At 38.8% G+C, this 19,181-nt stretch overlaps 2 protein-coding genes across 10 annotated transcripts in view; one reads left to right on the top strand and one right to left on the bottom strand.

Moving 5' to 3' along the window:
- Window positions 1–19,181, top strand: part of NEXN (nexilin F-actin binding protein) — a 46,427-nt gene that overhangs the window by 18,430 nt on the left and 8,816 nt on the right. For 3 of the 9 annotated variants that reach the window (XM_048862282.2, XM_048862283.2, XM_048862286.2), the window contains exons 3-10: window positions 250–441; window positions 658–739; window positions 824–972; window positions 2,465–2,506; window positions 4,285–4,482; window positions 4,562–4,735; window positions 8,157–8,345; window positions 16,481–16,678. In XM_048862282.2, coding sequence (XP_048718239.2) covers window positions 250–441; window positions 658–739; window positions 824–972; window positions 2,465–2,506; window positions 4,285–4,482; window positions 4,562–4,735; window positions 8,157–8,345; window positions 16,481–16,678 — 1,224 coding nt within the window. The remainder of the gene's footprint in view (window positions 1–249; window positions 442–657; window positions 740–823; window positions 973–2,464; window positions 2,507–4,284; window positions 4,483–4,561; window positions 4,736–8,156; window positions 8,346–16,480; window positions 16,679–19,181) is intronic. The other 6 variants (XM_048862287.2, XM_048862288.2, XM_048862290.2 and 3 more) reach the window with 4 other exon arrangements.
- Window positions 6,365–19,181, bottom strand: part of FUBP1 (far upstream element binding protein 1) — a 66,085-nt gene continuing 53,268 nt past the window's right edge. Inside the window, exon 23 of the transcript XR_012669714.1 lies at window positions 6,365–7,560. The gene's annotated coding sequence lies outside the window, so the exon portion shown is untranslated. The remainder of the gene's footprint in view (window positions 7,561–19,181) is intronic.

The following is a 19,181-nucleotide window of genomic DNA, read 5'->3' as shown; positions in this document are numbered from 1 at the left end:
CATACAGCTAAAGTCCAATAAAACTCAGTTTATTCCGTCATATTTATTACTGATTCATTCCTTTAAAAAATGGTAAAGTATAGCTAAAATGCTTGGCAGACAGTAGCCAGTGGCACAAAAATCATGATCACATATGTATTTTGTTTTAATAAATCTTACATTCTGTCTAATCCAATCTGTCAAACAATTTCTCTCCATCTGTTTCAACTTTCTTTTCCTTATCTTTACTTCTTCTTTATCTTCACAAAGATTCTGCTTTCTTCATCTAAACCTGTCCAAAAATCCTATGTGCCCAAACTTCACAAGGGTGATGTAAAGGATAAATTTGAAGCTATGCAGAAAGCAAGGGAAGAAAGAAATCAAAGGAGGTCTAGAGATGAAAAGCAAAGAAGAAAAGAACAGTATGTTAGAGAGAGAGAATGGAGCAGGAGAAAGCAGGAGGTTATTTTCTTTGCAAATATTTTTCATATTTTTTTAATATTCACTTGATCATAAGAATTTTAAAAATATTTTTGGAACTTTTCATTGTAATTCAAATAAGTGGTCTCAACATCTAGTAGATAAACTATTTTTGAACCCTTTATATGATAATATTGAAATTTTGTCTTCTAATGCTTAAAGACAGTTCAGTTCTAGTTTCTCTTTTTAATCAACTAGATGAAAGAACTACTTGCTTCTGATGAAGAAGAAGAAACAAAGTCTTCTAAAATAGAAAAAGCTTATGTTCCAAAGCTGACAGGTAAGAAACTCAGTTTAAAAGTCCATGTAATTTGACAGTTGAAGATTAGATCAAATTATTGAGTTTTGTATTTCACATTCATAGGAACTGTTAAAGGCAAGTTTGCAGAAATGGAGAAGCAGAGACAAGAAGAAGAAAGAAAAAGAATGGAGGAGGAAAGAAAGCGCAGAATTGAACAAGATATGATTGAGAAAAAGAAAATTCAGAGAGAACTGGCAAAAAAAGCCCAGGAGGTATATTTATGTTGTTCTGAATACTAAGTACATATCAAATAGTCAACATTGTTTATTTTGTATGATTTTTTTCTAAGAGTTCAGCAGGAGGATTTGGTCTTAGTTTCTTGAAAGTAGGTGAATGGACTGTCGTCTACGAGGGAGATGAGTGTGGTGGAGGAGTTTTTGGGGTGTGTGGAGGGTTATCACTCTTGTCAAACACTGAGCTTGAGTTATAGCTGAAGCCAGGCATTGATGAAAACAGAAAGTGGGAGAGGGAATGAACCAAACACAGATTTTGGTATCATATGCTTGGAAGTGATTCAAGGCTAAGTTGACTAAGTAAATTTTAAAACATTTGTTGTTACATACACACGTTTTAGACAAGAGATGCTGATTTATATTCAAGTTCATTACTGAAAATAGGTGTTTGTAAGAAGCACAGTTGTAGACAAATTGTCCACTAAAGACTACTTAAAAGTGATGTTTCAATCAGTATTTTATTCTTTTGTCATTGTACAGATCGCTTCTGTTAGATATATAAATGAGTAGCTTCAATTCTTGCCAATGCCTACAAGCCTAATTTTATCTTTTTGATAAACTCTGAATTGGAGTGTGTCCCCTCCTTCTGTAGTTCTTTCACGGAAGCAATTACCTGTGTGAGTAAGAGTCTAAAAGTCATAGTCCAGGATCATGAACAAATGGTTTGCTTAACCAAAAATATTAGCACTTAATCTTTTCCCTCCACACAGAAGAGGAAAGAGAACTCTTATTAGGGATAAATATCCAACAAAGATTTAGCTAGTCATGTCCTACTGGGAGTAACATTACTAAGTTTTGAGCATTCTGCTGAAAGTTTAGCTCATAATCTCTTTCAGTACCTGTTCTAGAGTTTATTTACTTCGAAAGGTAGGAGTACAGTATGTAAATTTGTACTCAGGAAGGAAGTTATACTCATTTCAAACAATAAAAATATATAGAAACTAATGTCAAGAATATGAATATAGGAAAGAGGGCTCTCTCACTAGGCTAAGTCTCAAGGGAAGGACAAGGTCATTTTGATATGAAATTAGATGACATTTTCTTTAGCTTCTCTTGCACAATTATGGAATGCATGTGGAAACAAATCTTTATCTATGTGTATTTACTAGTTTATCACTAAGAAGCTAAATAAGATTATTATGCTATACCTAGGGTTTCAATTCTGTTTCCAGGATTACATTGCTAGTAAAGTAAGCCTTTATCTAGTAAGCCACAAGAACTGTTCCAACATTAATACTGCTGTAGGTTAAAACATGACATACTACCTAGGCATTAAAATGTAATGTCAGGTAAAACTCATATAGCTATCAAAAAGTATTCAGAATGGTATCCCTCTTTTCCCTCCCACCCCAAAGATACATAAAAACTTAAATGCAACATACATTTGCACAAGTTAATTTTCCATTTTATATTTGAAAATCTAAGGCAAAGAACAAAAGTAACATAATTATGTGAAATTCTCATTTAATAGATTGATGACATAAACAATACAGGAACTGAATCAGCAGCAGAGGTAATTGGACTTTTTTTTTTTTTCAAAGAAACATTCACCTAATTTTTTATTCACTGCTTTATTATTTTAATAGGGATTGGGTAAATAAACAATACACTTAATTTTTCATGGAAATTCTGTAACAAGGCTAAAAAAGCCTGAGAAAATGTCTTAGCCACAAAATATATTGCCATCTATCTATCTGAGGCCAATTTATTCTAGCTTTAAAACAGGTTTAAAGGTAAATGACTTACCAACCATTCAAGTCAGAATAAAAAAATAACTAAGGCTTACATTTTCAAAGGGATTGTGTTGCTCATAGGACATGGGCCTCTAAATGCACTAGTGGCTTTAAAAAAGGCAAAGAGCTTTTAAGGTTAGATTTTCAATCTTGAAATTAAAGAGGGATAGTGTCAAGGTTTTTTTTTTAATGTTACAGTACATTCAAGATTTTTAGATTTGTTTAAAAGAAAGAATGTTTATAATCGCTTTAACAATGTTTTGGTTTACTTTTTGCACTTCAGCTTGGAAACTGTAGCTAGACTGGTTTGTTTGGTCAGTTTAACACACTGATTTATATGTGCTAGCACAATGTTGTTGTCTATGAGGTTCCAGCATTGTAAGAGGACGTTTAATTTTTAAAAAAGCTGGACACCAAAACCCCATTTTTCACTAAGGTGTCAAAACAAAGTGTAATCATCACACTTCTACTGAAGTTTTCTTTTTTAAAATAAAATCTAAATTTTGGGTCTAATTTACTAGACAGTCTCTCTTTAATAAAAAGAAAAGGAGTACTTGTGGCACCTTAGAGATTAACACATTTATTTGACAGGTTTCAGAGTAACAGACGTGTTAGTCCGTATTCGCAAAAAGAAAAGGAGTACTTGTGGCACCTTAGAGACTAACCAATAAATTGGTTAGTCTCTAAGGTGCCACAAGTACTCCTTTTCTTTTTACATTTATTTGAGTATAAGGTGCCACAAGTACTCCTTTTCTTTTTGCGAATACAGACTAACATGGCTGCTACTCTGAAATCTCTCTTTAATGGTGATATTTTGTGTAAATCCACATCATGGAAGATATTTTCGCACATGAATTTGTATTGGACAATAGCTCAAATCCACTTGAGACAGCAATAGATTCTATAAACAAAAGAAGCCTGTAAATGTTTGAGTTGTCAATGTTGATCTAATCAGACATTTTGAAATGCTGCACAACTTCTGTCACTTAAAAAAAATTACTAAGGACTCAGTCCTAGATATCATGGAGATTGAACATACAAATACACGTAATAGATCCCAGACTTCTGCCGAAGTAAAACTGAAGGGACTGGCAGTTACTTCACATGCTGTTTTTTAAATCACATATTTGTTTCTGGAGAAAGAGAGAGTGTGGAAGCAAATTCCTTATTAGCTTGTTTCCAAATGGAGCATAGCACCTTAAAACTTAGGTGCATTTACAATTATGTCAGCAAAATTTCAGCAGCTTTTTTCCAATCAGCCATGAATAGTTGTGGATAAGTTCAACTGTCAATGAAGATACTGTACAAGTTCGATGAACACTTGCCACCAGTCGCATTTCAATTTAAAATAGAATTCTCTTGATGCTCTTCTGTTGTCAGAAGAAAACTAATGGCTGTCAGTAGTACTGGAAAATGAGTTTTGCTCTGGTCCCTACTTTTAGTCTCAGTATAACTATATTGGCAATTTTGAGAAGCACAGGTAACAGTGGCAGCTGCATGTGGAAAGATGACTCCAAAAAGTCAATATTTATGGAAACAAATTTGTTATTAACAACAGGAAGGTGATGATTCGCTGCTGGTGACAGTAGTGCCTGTCAAACCTAACAAAACACCTGGAAAGATTAAAATAAATTTTGAAGACCCAGGAGATGAGAGAGAACAACAAGAAAAAAGAAAGCAAGAAGAAGAAAAGAGGATAAGATATGCGGAACAAAAACGATCCCTCAAGGAAGCCAAGTGTCTTTCATTTGTCATGGTAAACAAATCATGAGAAATACTTGGGAAACACACGTTTGATATTTAAACTGTATTTAACTTTCATTTTTGTTATCTAGGATGAAGATGAAGGCAGTGAAACAAATGAACCTCTTTCTCCTGGGAAACTGAAATTAACATTTGAAGAACTGGAAAAACAAAGACAAGAAAATCAAAGAAAGCAAGCAGAGGAGGAGGCAAGACAACGTTTGGAAGAGGAAAAACGTGCTTTTGAAGAAGCTAGACAACAAATGGTAAATAGATGCGTTATTCATTTCTAGTTATGGATGCTTGTTTGTGTAGAAAATACACTACATTCCTTCATGTATCTGTTTTTTTTTTTACATCTGAATTGTTTCAAACTGTTAACCTCATGATGATTCTCAATTTTTAACAGTTGAGATGGAGACCTGACAGCATCATCAGTTTCAAAAATACTTTCTGCCCTAGATATTGTTCTAGATCTGTAGTTTTCAGACTTTTTTTCTGGCAACCCGGTTGAAGGAACTTGTTGATGCCCGCGACCCAACGGATGGGGTGTGGGAGAGGGCTCAGGGCTGGGGCAGGGGCTTGGGGTGCAGACTTACATCCGGTGGCTCCTGGTCAGCAGTGCAGCTGGAATACAGAGACAGGCTTCCCACTTGTCCTGGCACCGCGAACCACGTTGCTCCCCAGAAGTGTCTAGAAGGTCCGGCTCCTAGGCAGAGATGCGCAAGCAGCTCCGTGTGGCTCTTGCCCGCAGGCACCACTCCCCCTTCCCCCAGCTCCCATTGGCTGGGAACTGGCCAATGGGAGTGCAGAGCTGGTGTTTGGGGCAGGGGCAGCGCACAGAGCCCCTTGGCTCCCCTGTTTATGAGCCGGACCTGCTGGCCACTTCCGGGGTGCAGCACAGTGTCAGAACAGGTAGGGACTGCCAGTTTTTACTGGCTGAGCAAATTGACCCAGTGCTTTGCATTCCACGACCCAGTACTGGCTCGCAACCCGAACTTTGAAAATCACTGTCCTAGATAGGGTTCAGAGTAGCAGCCGTGTTAGTCTGTATTCGCAAAAAGAAAAGGAGTACTTGTGGCACCTTAGTGTTAGTCTCTAAGGTGCCACAAGTACTCCTTGTCTTTGTTCTAGATAGTGATTCATTTAAGTCTTGGCATAGTTATTTAAACAAGCCACTGGTATTAGTGAAGCTTCTTTTTCTTAAAAGCATGCTATCAGTCATATTCATTCTTACAAAATGTAGCAGCATCATAGGATACTCCAGTTCCATGTGTCAGTATGTTTTAATGTTTTTGGAACTGAAGCAATTGTATAAAAGTATGAACAGATTTTATTCTGTTCTTAAAGTGACTCCAGTTCTTAATTTTCAATTAATTAAATATTGATTGAATTTCAACTACTCCAGATGAATTTACCACATTTGTGGGTATCAGTATCCTTCTAGTGGTTTTCAGTCACATGGCTAAACATTATTTAACAAACTGGAAGTTATCCAAGTTTTGTCTAACCTCAGTGGTACTTTGAGCATTGCAATAACCAGTATTTTCACACATGAAAGGATTCCATGGCAATTGTCTGGAGCTATTTCTTATTCATCTCTTTTGTTTATCTACCATGTTTATATTCATCACTGAGGATCTCTCTTTGGAGTAGGAGAGAGAGGAGGAGGGGAAGGTTGGATCAGTCCTTTTCTTTATAGAGGGTTTAAATACTACATTCTAGATTAAGAGATTTAACCTAACATGTTGTCAGAAATAGAAAAAAACAATCCTGTTCTCCCTCCCCCCAACTCCAGCCTGATATGTCTCCATAATATAGCCTTTGCCCTAAAGAGTTTTGTAAGCTAGGATGATCTAAGATTCAGTAGACCTCTGTATAAATTAGGTACTCTGTTCTACAGCAATAACAATTGTTTAATTAGAGTATTTGCATCAGGTACATTGGATAGTTTAGCTACATTTACCATTTTCTTAATAATTTGCAACAAAATGAGACCACCTTTAGAGAATTCTGTATTTAAAAATAGATTTTACTTCTGTGCACTCAGATGACTATTTATGCCATTGTTCTCCCACATAGAAGGTATGCATCAGTATTTGCACTTGTGAATGGGAATTTTATTTCAGTGCACCATGCAAGATTTTATTTCTAGGAATTTAATAGACCACACACTGTCGGTAACTAAAAAAAAATTGATTATTGAGACTGTTCCTGGGCAGATTGTAACCATCTTGCACTTGATGTGGTGTTTTTATAGTAACAGTTTTAAAGATCCTGATTCAGCACAAAATTGTGGAAACACAGGCGCTCAGAAAATTGAAACCCTGGAAATTTCCAAAACAAAATTTTTGTAGCCCAGCATCAGAATGCCTCCGATCTTGAGTATGGGTCTGGGGTCAAAATCCATATCTGATCTTGAATCCAAATTCTGTAGCTTAGGTCCATATCTGTTTTCCTGGTGCTTAACCTTTCCTCTTACTAACAACCCTGAACACCACAGCTCTCCAACATTATAGTGTATTCTTCGTTTAGAAAGCCACAGTGGTCATCCTAAACAATACTTTGTTCCACCCCCCTCACCCACATTTTGAAATACATAGTTTCAGTATAAAGGTGACATTTGCGTTTTTTTTTTTTTAAAAAGCTCTTATGGTGTTTCCCTTTTTACACACCCAACTTTGGTTGGTTATAAATTACCATTTTCCTCCCAATCACTTGCCTTTGTTGGTTGTACCTTTGCAGAGTTTTCTAAAGGGGATAATTCAATTATTTCCTTCCATTTTTGTCTCTTTCCATAGATATTCAGTAATTTAATCATTCTGAAAAGCTGATGTCCTATAATTTTCTCAACTCTGTGAGCAACAGCTCGATGCCATAATGCTTAGAATGTGCAGCAAACTCGAGCAGCAATGCCATCATAGCTCATGGATTCACTCTCTCCGTAGACATACAGCAGTTGAAGGAATATCCATTCTTTGTTGCAGTTTGCAAATCCCAGCCTTCTCTTTGCTGACAGTATCTAATGGAGAAGGGCAACAATGAAGATATTGAAGCACCTCATTTCAGTTCTTCAGAGATGTTTCATTTTCTGGAGGAGGAACAGAAGCACCATTGTCAATCTGGGTCAAAAATAAAATGATAATATATAGTAGTAGTTTATTTATAAAAATTCACAGTCCACTACTATATTATTTTGTAAAAAATCAGCACTGAGGGAAAGCACCTCACATGCAAATAGAGAGTCCAATGCATTTACATAATATTTCTACTACAAATGAAAGGTCTATTCATTTCACATATCTGCAAAGGAACCTGACAGCATAATTCAAGATTCAGAGAGATGTTTTATTACTCAGATTTTCAGGATTGTTACCCCCTTTGAGGCCTGTTTAGGTATGTCAAAATGATCCAGCCCTTAAAAGTATAAATCAAAGATGATTTTGGCTATTTAGTTCACCCCCTGCTTGTGTAATATTATTCTTGATTTATAAGCGTGTAGTGTTAAACTATTCCTCAGAGAGAATTTGAAAAATTATCCAGATTGTGCCTAAGTATCTAAAACTTTAAAGTATTCGGTGTGTGGGCTTTGAGATAGACTGCAGTTTTTACATTTCCTAGAGGGATCTTTTCTTTCTTCCCACTGGCCCAAAAAGAGTAAAAACATTTAATTTTTTTTTTCTAAAGGTAAACGAAGAGGAAGAAGATAAAGAAAATGAAAATTCTATTAAAGAATTCCGTCCTGGTAAACTCAAGCTCAGCTTTGAGGAGTTAGAAAGACAGAGGAGAGAGGAAGAAAAGAGGAAAGCAGAAGAAGAAGCCAGAAGACGCATAGAAGAGGAGAAAAGGGCATTTGCTGAAGCAAGGAAGAGTATGGTAAGACATTTTGCTTAGCATTTAAGAGATTTTTCAGATCTGAATTCTGCCAGTAGGGTGCACTTCTGGAAATGGCATGAGATCATATCCACCTATTCAGTAGCATACATTTCAGCTGCTTCTTTAACCCAAATAGTTATCAGAGAATGGACCATCTGGGTAGTTAAACTCAAGTTAGTAAAATAATAAACTCGTAGCTGCCCTAGGAAACATTCCTAATCATTTAAAATTACATCAAAAGTTACTGCTTGTAACCAGTAAACAGTATTACGCTGTACTTGAAAACTTAAAAGAAAAACAAAGAATCACAAAGAAAAATTATTTTTTTTCCTCGGGAATTTCTCTCCTACATCCTCAGTTTATATTGCCATCTTCAAGACCACACACCAGTCATGATCCAACTGGCTGAAACAAATATGCTCCCTTGAAATCCATCAATGTCTCTCTTTAACTAGGAAAATTCACCAAGTTCTGCCCTCATTTATATCTATGGCACCTCAATGAACAACTTGGGACAGAACTTGGCTTCCATAATCTTTTTAGTATGATGATTCACAAGCCAGGAAACAAAACAAAAAAAACAAAATTAACAAATCGGGTTGAGGTTGCAAAGCTTGCAAGTTAGTTTAAGTTAAAAATGGGGGAGAAAAATGATCCAACTTTGATCTGGACAACATTGAGCAATCATAGATCCCCATGATTATTATTTTATTTTATTTTTATTATTTTAAAGAAATTACTCTAATGTAGAATGACACTCAGAAATGTCAAGTGTATTTAGTTTTCACTCAGGAAGCTTTCTTTATGCTACTCCTCTGGGGAGGGCAGTACAGGACGCTTTAAGTCACTTAAAAAAAAATTTTTTTTTGCAAACTAGACCATATTGGACTTGTATGCAGATAAAAATATCCAGAGTTATTGTAAAAGATTACAAAAATTGTAACCCAGAGCTTCAGAAGGGATATAAGCCTTCGTACTTCTTGGTATAAGCAGGGCCGGCTCTAGGCACCAGCAAAACAAGCAGGTGCTTGGTGCGGCACATTTCTAGGGGCGGCATTCCGGCGCCAGCCATGCTGCCCCTAGAAATGTGTCCCCGCCACCCCAGCTTGTCTCCGCTCCACCTCCGCCCGCTCCCCTGAGCGCACCGCCGCCGCTCCGCTTCTCCCTCCCAGGCTTGCTGTGCGCGGAACAGCTGTTTCACGTGACAAGCCTGGGAGGGAGGGAGGAGAAGCCGAGCGGCAGCGCACTCGGGGGAGGCAGCAGTGGTGGAGCAGAGGTGAGCTGGGGCAGGGAGCGGTTCCTCTACCCCCCCATTACTTCCTGCGCTCCCCCCAACCCTCGCTCACCTCCACTCCGCCTGCTCCCCTGAACACGCTGCCTCTCCCTCGCCTGAGAGGGAGGGGGGAGAAGTGGAGCAGCGGCGTGTAAAGGGGGCAGGTGGAGCGGAGGTGAGCTAGGGTGGGGAGTTGCGGGGGGGGGAGCTGCAGGAAGCAATGGCGGGGGGGAAATGCAGCACGCCCGGGGGAGGAGGCGGGGCCGGGAATTTGGGGAAGGGGTTGGGAAGGGGCGGAGTTGGGACAGAGCCGAGGGTGGGGGGCACGAAAAAAAAGCGGGGGCGGCCAAAAATTTTTTTGCTTGGGGTGGCAAAAATCCTAGAGCTGGCCCTGTGTATAAGCAACCTCTGACTGAGATTAGGAACAAAGTTCTGTGTTAGCAGCATATTCTATAATAGCTTCATGTGGAGCATCTTACACCTTCTTCTGAAGCAATTGCTATTGGGCCATTGTGGGGAACAAGATACTGGAAGAGATGTAACACTGTCTGGTCCAGCATGGGAATTTCATGTTCTCAAATACAGCCTCAATGAGACAACTGTCAGACATCAACAATGCAAATCGTTTCTTTCAAAATTCAAAGCAACATCGCAGTGAATTAGGCCATGCACATTAGCATTAACAACTTTGGCAAGTACCATGTTTTGTTAGATAGACCAGGGCCCTACATCATCATAAGACAACCAGAGGAAATGTTAGGAAAATCCTAGTTTAGAAACTGTATGTGGTACTACTGCTTCCGCGGTAATGTAGACAGGGCCTGTAATCGGTCTACAGCTCTAGGAAGGGACAAAAATGAGACGTTAAACCAGCAGGTACAACAGATGAACTATGAATAGGGCAACAATGCTGTCATGATTTTTAAGAAAAGTCAGGAGGTGGTGAAGAGGGCGGTTGCAGCCACTGCTTTGTAAAATCTCTTCTCTGTTGTAATATGAGCTAGAACAGAGCGTGTTGCGTTGTGAAGAAAACAGGGTGTCTGCCTACACTTCCTGCTTTTTACTCGCTCCAGCAATAGCAATGAGGTCATCAAAACTTCCTTCCCATGGGACAAGCAGGTGTCCCTATTACAGTACTATCAATATTACATGTTTGGCAGTAGGAGGAAGGATCTGAAAATTGCAATCTCCCTCTCTCTCAGTACCTCTCCCCCAAATATTTTTCTGATAGTTTAAAATTACCTTGGAAACTAGATGTTCCTTAAGGGTTTTTTTTCAGTACGAGTCTGAACAATTACAAAATAACAAAAACCCCTCACCATTAGTAAATTAAGTTTAATTCCATAAGATATAACATAAATGACATGACTGCATAGCAATAACCAGAGACATTTAAGAAGTTTAGGATCCTAAATTAACAGAATACATAGAAAGGCAAAGTTCCTAAAAATTATCTTACAAGAGAGTTGGAAAGTTATTTCCTCTCATCTTCCTGGCGTGAATTCAAGATTCCCCAAGAAGAGGAGATGACATTAAAAAAACCTAAAGCAGCAGTGCAGGAGGGACATTAAACACTAGAAGGAGTCAAAGTATTTGTGTAGTCTTCAACTCTTTAGGAGAAACAGAAACTAAAAGTTAGGTCTTGATAGGTTAATCTGTCTTTTCCTAATAGGTTTCATACATTCTCCTGCAGATCTGTTCCACATTCTACCCTAACAGCTGGCTCCCATTCGTTTGCTCAGATGGAATTTCTCCTCCACCCCATATTATTGAAGCAATATTTTAGTTTAAAAAAAAAAAGCAGCTTTATTTTAAAGCTTTTGTCACCATCAAGTTAGTCACCGTCAGCCTGGAACATTCATCTTGGATCACTATCATTTTCTTTCAACTAAATTAGACTAGTAGAGGGATGCTCTATACAGAGGGATCAAAACAGGTTCTCCCTCACATATCAGTCACATTACAGGTCCAGTGATATTTACCTCCACCATACTGCACAGTATGGAGATTGCAAAATATAAATATTCCCCAGTTCTGTATTCACAGAAGAGGTAAGGATGGCAGTGGGCTCATGTAGCCATACAAACAGGACAGCTGGTATACTAAACACATTGGGCTGAAGTCAGACCTAGTGCAGTTCCATTTTTCATGTGGCTTTCACCAGGGATACAGTTGGCCCATTGTCTTCTTGTGAGTATGTGCATCTCCATTAAATTGGCAATCAGGGTGCTTCTTCAGAGCTGCCGTTAGCACACTTCTCACTTCTACACATGCACAGTCCATTGAGTGAATTCTCATCTGTGCAACTTCTGTTCATTTAGCTTCCCCGAGTCTTTCTGAAGTGGTGAAGAGATGAACTAATGCATTGCCAGCAAAAGGCTCCCATATTTCTTCTCCGGTTTAGATGTGGTTACCTTCTTTCAACGTGTAGATGTGCCATACAGTCATGTTTCATATTCATATATTAAGTGAAATGATAGATACTTTGAGATTGTTTGTTTATTGCTTGGTCTTTGCCTCCACCTTGTGCAGATGCAATTCATCTCAACTGACATAAGCTTGCCCAATGCAAGACAATTGAAGAGCTGGGAGTGGCAGGAGCAGCTGAGCTGCTCATAGGGCAGTACAGTAACTCCTCGCTTAACTTTGTACTTATGCTCCTGAAAAATGCAACTTTAAGCAAAATGATGTTAAGCGAATCCAATTTCCCCATAAGAGTTAATGTAAATAGAGGGGGTTAGGTTCCAGGGAAGTTTTTTTTGCCAGACAGAAGACATATATACACACACACACACACACATATACAGTATAAGTTTTAAACAAACAATCCTGTACACAGCAATGATGATTGTGAAGCCTGGTTGAGGTGGTGGAGTCAGAGGGTGGAAGAGGGTGAGATATTTCCCAGGGAATGCCTTACTGCTAAATGATGAACTAGCACTCAGCTGAGCCCTCAAGGGTTAACAAATTGTTGTTAATGTAGCCTCACACACTACAAGGCAGCACAAATGGTTGGAGAGGAGACAGCATGGCAGAGACAGAGACACACACCCTGTGTGTGAGAGAGGCGCATTGCCCCTTTAAGTACGACGACACCACTCTAAGTACGTTGCCTTTTTAAGTAGATCAGCAAGTTGAGACAGCAGCTGCTGCCAGCAAGCTCCCTCCATCCTGAGCCCTGTCATGTTTCTCTCCCCCCCCCCCCAAGGAAATGGGGTCAGCTGGGGGCAGGAGCAGGGGGAAAGGGAACACCATGACATTAGCCCCCCTCTTCCCCACCCCCACCCCATACAGCAAGCAGGAGGCTCCGGGGAGCAGATCCAAGGCAGAGGGCAGGAGCAGCACATGGCAGTGGGGGGAGGGATAGCTGAACGGCCGGCAATTGATAGCCTGCTGGGCAGCTGCCACACAGGGAACTTAGGGGAGTGGGGAGCTGATGGGGGGGCTGCCGGTCCACCCTGGTTCCAAGCCCCCACTAGCTCACTGCAACAGGCTGCTCTTCCTGCAAGCAGTGGATAAAGCAGGCAGCTGCTAAACGTTATAATGGAGCATTGCACAACTTTAAACGAGCATGTTCCCTAATTGATCAGCAACGTAACAATGAAATAATGTTAACTGGGACGACTTTAAGTGAGGAGTTACTGTATTAGAGGATGTCTTTAACAGACAGCAACAGCAGATAAGGGAGGGGCAAGAAAAGTCCTGAAAGAGTCGCGGGTAAAATGAGGAGGTAGGGACAAAGTAGTGCAACAAGACAAAATAGGTATGATTCCTGCAACAGTTAAAAGTACCGGATTCTACAGTGATGAGAACCATATGAATATAGGCATGGCTAGAAAGATGACCTAACAAAATAAGCAAAGAATGCACAAATCCATTTTTTAGTTTATGACGAGGCTGAAAGTTTCATTTTATAAAACAAAGATTTATGTTTCTGCTTGCTTTTAAACTTTTGATTTTGGTGGAGCTGGGTCTAAGACATTATTTGTGCTTACACACCTTAAGGAAGGAAAGGTATTGGAATCTTTAACAAAGTCATACAACTTTACACTCTTGTCCATTAGGCTTTGGAAGCAAATAGTGTTAAAAGCCACACAGATGTTCAGCTTTGTCTCTTTGGATGTCAACTCTAATCCCACTAATTCTCTAATCACCAGTCTTCCAGGATAGACAAAATTTTAATTTATAGTGTCAAAATATCAAGCAAATTTTCTTTTTGAACAGAAACCTTAACCTTTCATGCCATCCTAACATATAAAAAAGCTTTTAAAAAGGCCATAAGGTATTTTTTTCCCCCTGTGTATGTCACTAAGGAATTTGGAAGGGGTGAGGAAAGGAGCTAGAGGGGAAGGCAGAAAAGAAAATAGAGGATGAAGAGGTGAATTATAAAAGACCACCTGCACTGTTCAAAGTTACATGGGACAGGCTACCATAGTGTATGACCATTTTTATAAAATTGTGTCTAAGTTGTGTGTCATCTCAAAACAGCTTATGAAACTGAATTAAATGTTTTATTACTTATTCCTTCAGATTTCTGAAGTGTAAACTTTAGTTACCCAGATCACAGAATAGGTGCCTATCTCAAATTAAACACAAAAAATAAGCAAAGGACCGTCCATAAAACTCTGTGCACCTCATCTTCCTCCCTCCTCGAAACAGCTTTGCTGCATGCTTGAAAGGTTAGAGAAGGGGTCGGCAACCTGCAGCACGTGTGCCAAAAGCGGCACGCAAGCCAATTTTTACTGGCATGCGGCTGCCGGCTGGGGTCCTGGCTGCCGCTCCCGCTCAGCCCGCTGCCGGCCTGGGTGAACGGAACCCCAGGCCAGCAGCAGGCTGAGCGGCGCTGGCAGCCGGGACCCTGGCTGGCAAGAGCCGGCAGATGGAACCCAGACCGGCGGCGGGCTGACGCCGCCGGTCTGGTGTCCTGTCCACTGGTGCAGGGTATTAAATTTCTCCCTGTAGGAACATGCTACTTGTGGAGCACCAGGACTGCCAGCCGTAAGTACCACACGGTAAGTACCACATTCCTAAGGGGAGAAATTGAATACACTACACCCCAAACAGCTGGCCCACTTCCCGCCCCCCTCAGAACCCCTGATCCATCCAACCCCCCACCCCACTCCTTGTCCCCTGACCATCCCCTCCTGGGGCCCCCTGACTGCCCCCCTCAGAACCCTCCACCGATACAACCCCACCTGCTCCTTGTCTCCTGACCACCTCCTCCCAGGGCCCTCCCCCCCATCCGACCCCCTGGGACCCCCTCCCCCATCTAAGCCCTCCTGCTCCCTGTCCCCTGACTGCCCTGACCCCTGACAGGCCCCCCGGGACTCCCACACCTATCCCTGTTCCCCATCCCCTTATCATGCCACTCAGAGCATCAGGACCGGGAGCCGTAAGTAGCATGTTCCTATGGGGAGCAATTTAATACACTACACGCGTCCCCACTCAGCCTGCTGACGGTCTGGAGTTCTTAAAATATGTTCTCTCACCCCTTATAAAAAATTACACTACAATTAGCTTAAAAACTTGAAAACTTAAAAACGTTGTTTGTATACTACAGTAATAGTTCCAAAATGTATAATGTTAATAAATACATAGGTTCGATGAAACAAAGTAGTTGTACTTACGTGCCTGTGCTTAATTTGTGTTTTTGATGATTTACCTTGTAAAAATATCTCGCATGTCTCGCACTCCCCAGAAAGGGCACCCCACGTTAAGAACCACTGCACTATACTGATAAGATCGGCATTTTAATTTAATTTTAAATGAAGCTTCTTAAACATTTTAAAAACCTTGTTTACTTTACATACAACAATAGTTTAGTTACATAATATAGACTTATAGAGAAAGACCTTCTAAAAACATTAAAATGTATTACTGGCACGCGAAACCTTAAATTAGAGTGAACAAATGAAGACTCGGCACATCACTTCTGAAAGGTTGCTGACTTCTGGATTAGAGTATCAGAGGGAATATTAAAGAACATAACACAAAAACGGCCATACTGGGTCAGACCAAAGGTCCATCTAGCCCAGTATCCTGTCTTCCTACAGTAGCCAATGCCAGGTGCCCCAGAGGGAGTGAACAGAACAGGTAATCATCGCGTGATCCATTCCCTGTCGCCCATTCCCAATTTCTGGCTGCACATAGAAATGTTCTGAAAATGTGGAAAGCACTGGATTTAAAGTAAAAGTATAATTCAGTTTATATGCAAAAAACCCCACAAACTGTTGTTTAAGAATGTTCTCCGTTCTTTATACGTTGTTTGTGTACATGCCAGTATGTTAACATAGATTAAAGAAAACTGAATACAAATACACAAAATTTGCTTAGAAATGGAGAATATATATGGTTTGTACAGCATTGTTTATCTAAGAATGTAACTTTACATAATTATCACAGTACAGTGAAGATTATGCATGATTTATTCACCCTATTTTAACTGGGAAAATGAATTAGATGTTAAGCAATCTGTCTGATCAGTTAGAACTGAAGCTTTCCTGGCTCCCATTCCTTTGCTCCGATGGAATTTCTCTTTCACCCCATATTATTGAAGCAATATTTTAGTTAAAAAAAAGCTTTATTTTAAAGCTTAGGATACACTTGCTTTGCTTCAATAAGCTCAAAATTTTACTTCTGTGTTAAATTGATTAAAAGTAAGTGGGAAAGATAGGACACTAATACAAAACACAAATAAATCAATGTTGTCTAGTCTTCTACATTAAAGCATGTGTCATCTTACTTCACTGTGAATTAGAGATAGCAAAAGGTCCAAATATCACATCCTCAAATTTTGTATTCTAAATTTAGCACCAGTACACAAATTGTATCAAAAGTGGCAACAGATAATTATTTTCAATAGGTACTGGATGATGAGACCCCAGAGATGTTTAAAACAGTTTCTCAAGAATCTCTTACACCAGGTAAACTGGAAATTAATTTTGAGGAGTTACTGAGACAAAAAATGGAAGAAGGAAAGAGACGCACTGAAGAAGAGCGCAGGCAAAAGTTGGAAATGGAGAAGCAAGAATTTGAACAGCTCAGACAAGAAATGGGAGAGGTTTGTATTCTCGAAAATAATTGAATGAAAGGTCATACAGGGTTACCTCCCGATAGCATATAATGAATGGATCATTGCTTAAAATTCTAAAATTTGAAGATTTTAGGTGTAGTTAGATTGGTACTTTAAAAAAAAAAGTGTTGCCTAGAAAAAAGGGAATGGAAAAAGGAAAACTAATTATCTAACACTTTAAAAAAATTGTTTTCCATTCGAAAACTTGTGTTCCCTTTTTAATTGCTTTGAATACAGGTTAATACACTTTGCCGTCCCGAACTGAGAACTTTAGCAACTTTAGACTTGTAAAGCGGTCTACTTCCACAGTAACTTCTACAAGTTTCGCTATTTCCTTTGCTGAAAAGCTGTTTTGTAACTTCTTTCAGTTATACTTGGAGAATCATATCTATAATCCTCCTACAGCTAATGTACAAAAAGATAATTATTTCCTCTTTCTAATGTTGATCTTATGATTTTGCCCTATTTGGTTTTTTTCTTAAAGCTCCAGATCGTTGAGTGATGCAATTACATAAAAAAATCTGTTTCAATTGAAAAAGTTTTAGGCCTTGTGCTTGCAGAAAATAGCTTGCAAATGCAAACTGCAAATGCTAAGAAACTAGAAGGTAAATTAAAACAACCCACATATTATTTTTTAAAATCTCAATTATAAAATGAATCAAATGATTTTTGAATGCTTAGGGAGAGCAATAATTGGAGTTGGAAATACTGTCAAAACCTTCCAAAGTTAGCAAACGAGGAATATGCAGCTCATGCCTGGAGGATCCCAGGTGAGTAATAAGGGTTTTAGGATTTGAGATTTCCAAACATGTTTGGGATTGCATCTTAAACTAATTAGAGTGTACTATCAACACTGAAATGAGAGAAAAGAGGTAACAAGAAAAAACAAAGTGAGGGCAATGATTTAGTTCAGTCCAAAATTGTTGTTAAGATGTTATTGCTTATGGGGTTTTTTCTATTTAAAATATCCTTCCAGCATTTTTAAACTAGTCAGAATATCCAGTTTGCTTTTTACTATTAAGTTGTATGCAGTTTAAATTCATATAGTGTAACTTACCTGCACTGTGGTATCATGATTTTCTAAGAAATATTTAAAGCATTACTTAAATTTTTCCTTTTTCAAAAGCAGCTTTTTTTATTTTTGGAGAGTAGGTTTTGTTATGGCATATTGCATTCAGTCAGCATTGATTCTGTTAAGAATAAATTGGACTATTGGTGAAGAATAGCATAGGGTATTGGGCAGCATGATACGTAAGATTCTTACTCTGTCTACGTGGTCACCAGTTACAAGATCACTAATTACTAAAACTTGTTACGAGGACTGTCGATTAATCACAGTTAACTCACGTGATTAACTCAAAAAAGTAATCACAGTTTTAATTGCACTGTTAAACAACTGAATACCAATTGAAATGTATTAAACATTTTGGAGGTTTTTCTACATTTTCATATATATTGTATTCTGTGTTGTAATTGAAATCAAAGTGTATATTTTTATAATATTTACACTGTAAAAATGATAATAGTATTTTTCAATTCACCTCATACAAGTACTGTAGTGCAATCTCTGTCATGAAAATGCAACGTACAAATGTAGATTTTTTTTTTTGTTAATTACATAACTGCACTCAAAAACAAAACTATGTAAAACTTTAGAGCCTACAAGTCCACTCAGTCCTACTTCTTGGTCAGCCAATCGCTAAGACAAACAAGCTTGTTTACATTTACAGGAGATAATGCTGCCCTCTTCTTATTTACAATGTCACCTGAAAGTGAGAACAGGCTGTCAGAAGTCTTAAAAGAGCAAGACTCCGATGCAGAAACTACAGAACCCGAACCACCAAAAATGAAAATCAACCTTCTGCTGGTGACATCTGACTCAGACGATGAAAATAAACATGTGTCGGTCTGCACTGCTTTGGATTGTTATCGAGCAGAACCCGTCACCAGCATGGACGCATGTCCCCTGGAATGGTGGTTGAAGCATGAATGGACATATGAATCTTTAGCACATCTGGCAAGTAAATATCTTGCGATGCTGGCTACAACACTGCCATGAGAATGCCTGTTCTCACTTTCAGGTGACATTGTCAACAAAAAGCGGGCAGCATTGGCTCCTGCAAATGTAAACAAACTTGTCTGTCTGAGCGATTGGCTGAACAAGAAGTAGGACCAAGTGGACTTGTAGGCTCTAAAATTTTACATTGTTTTATTTCTGAATGTGGTTTTTTTGTACATAAATCTACATTTGTAAGTTCAACTTTCATGATAAAGAGATTGCACTACAGTACTTGTATGAGGTGAATTGAAAAATACTATCTTTTTTTACAGTGCTTGTAATCAAAAATAAAAATAAAGTGAGCACTGTACACTTTGTATTCTGTGTTGCAATTGAAATCAATATATTTGAAAATGTAAAAAACACCCAAAATATTTAAATAAATGGTATTCTATTGTTAACAGTGCAATTAATTGTGATTTAATTTTTTTA

This window comes from Caretta caretta, chromosome 8, assembly GCF_965140235.1.
Source record: "Caretta caretta isolate rCarCar2 chromosome 8, rCarCar1.hap1, whole genome shotgun sequence".
Classification (NCBI taxonomy): domain Eukaryota; kingdom Metazoa; phylum Chordata; order Testudines; family Cheloniidae; genus Caretta; species Caretta caretta.
Note: the sequence above shows the minus strand (reverse complement) of the source record. Positions and strands in the feature narration are given on the sequence as shown.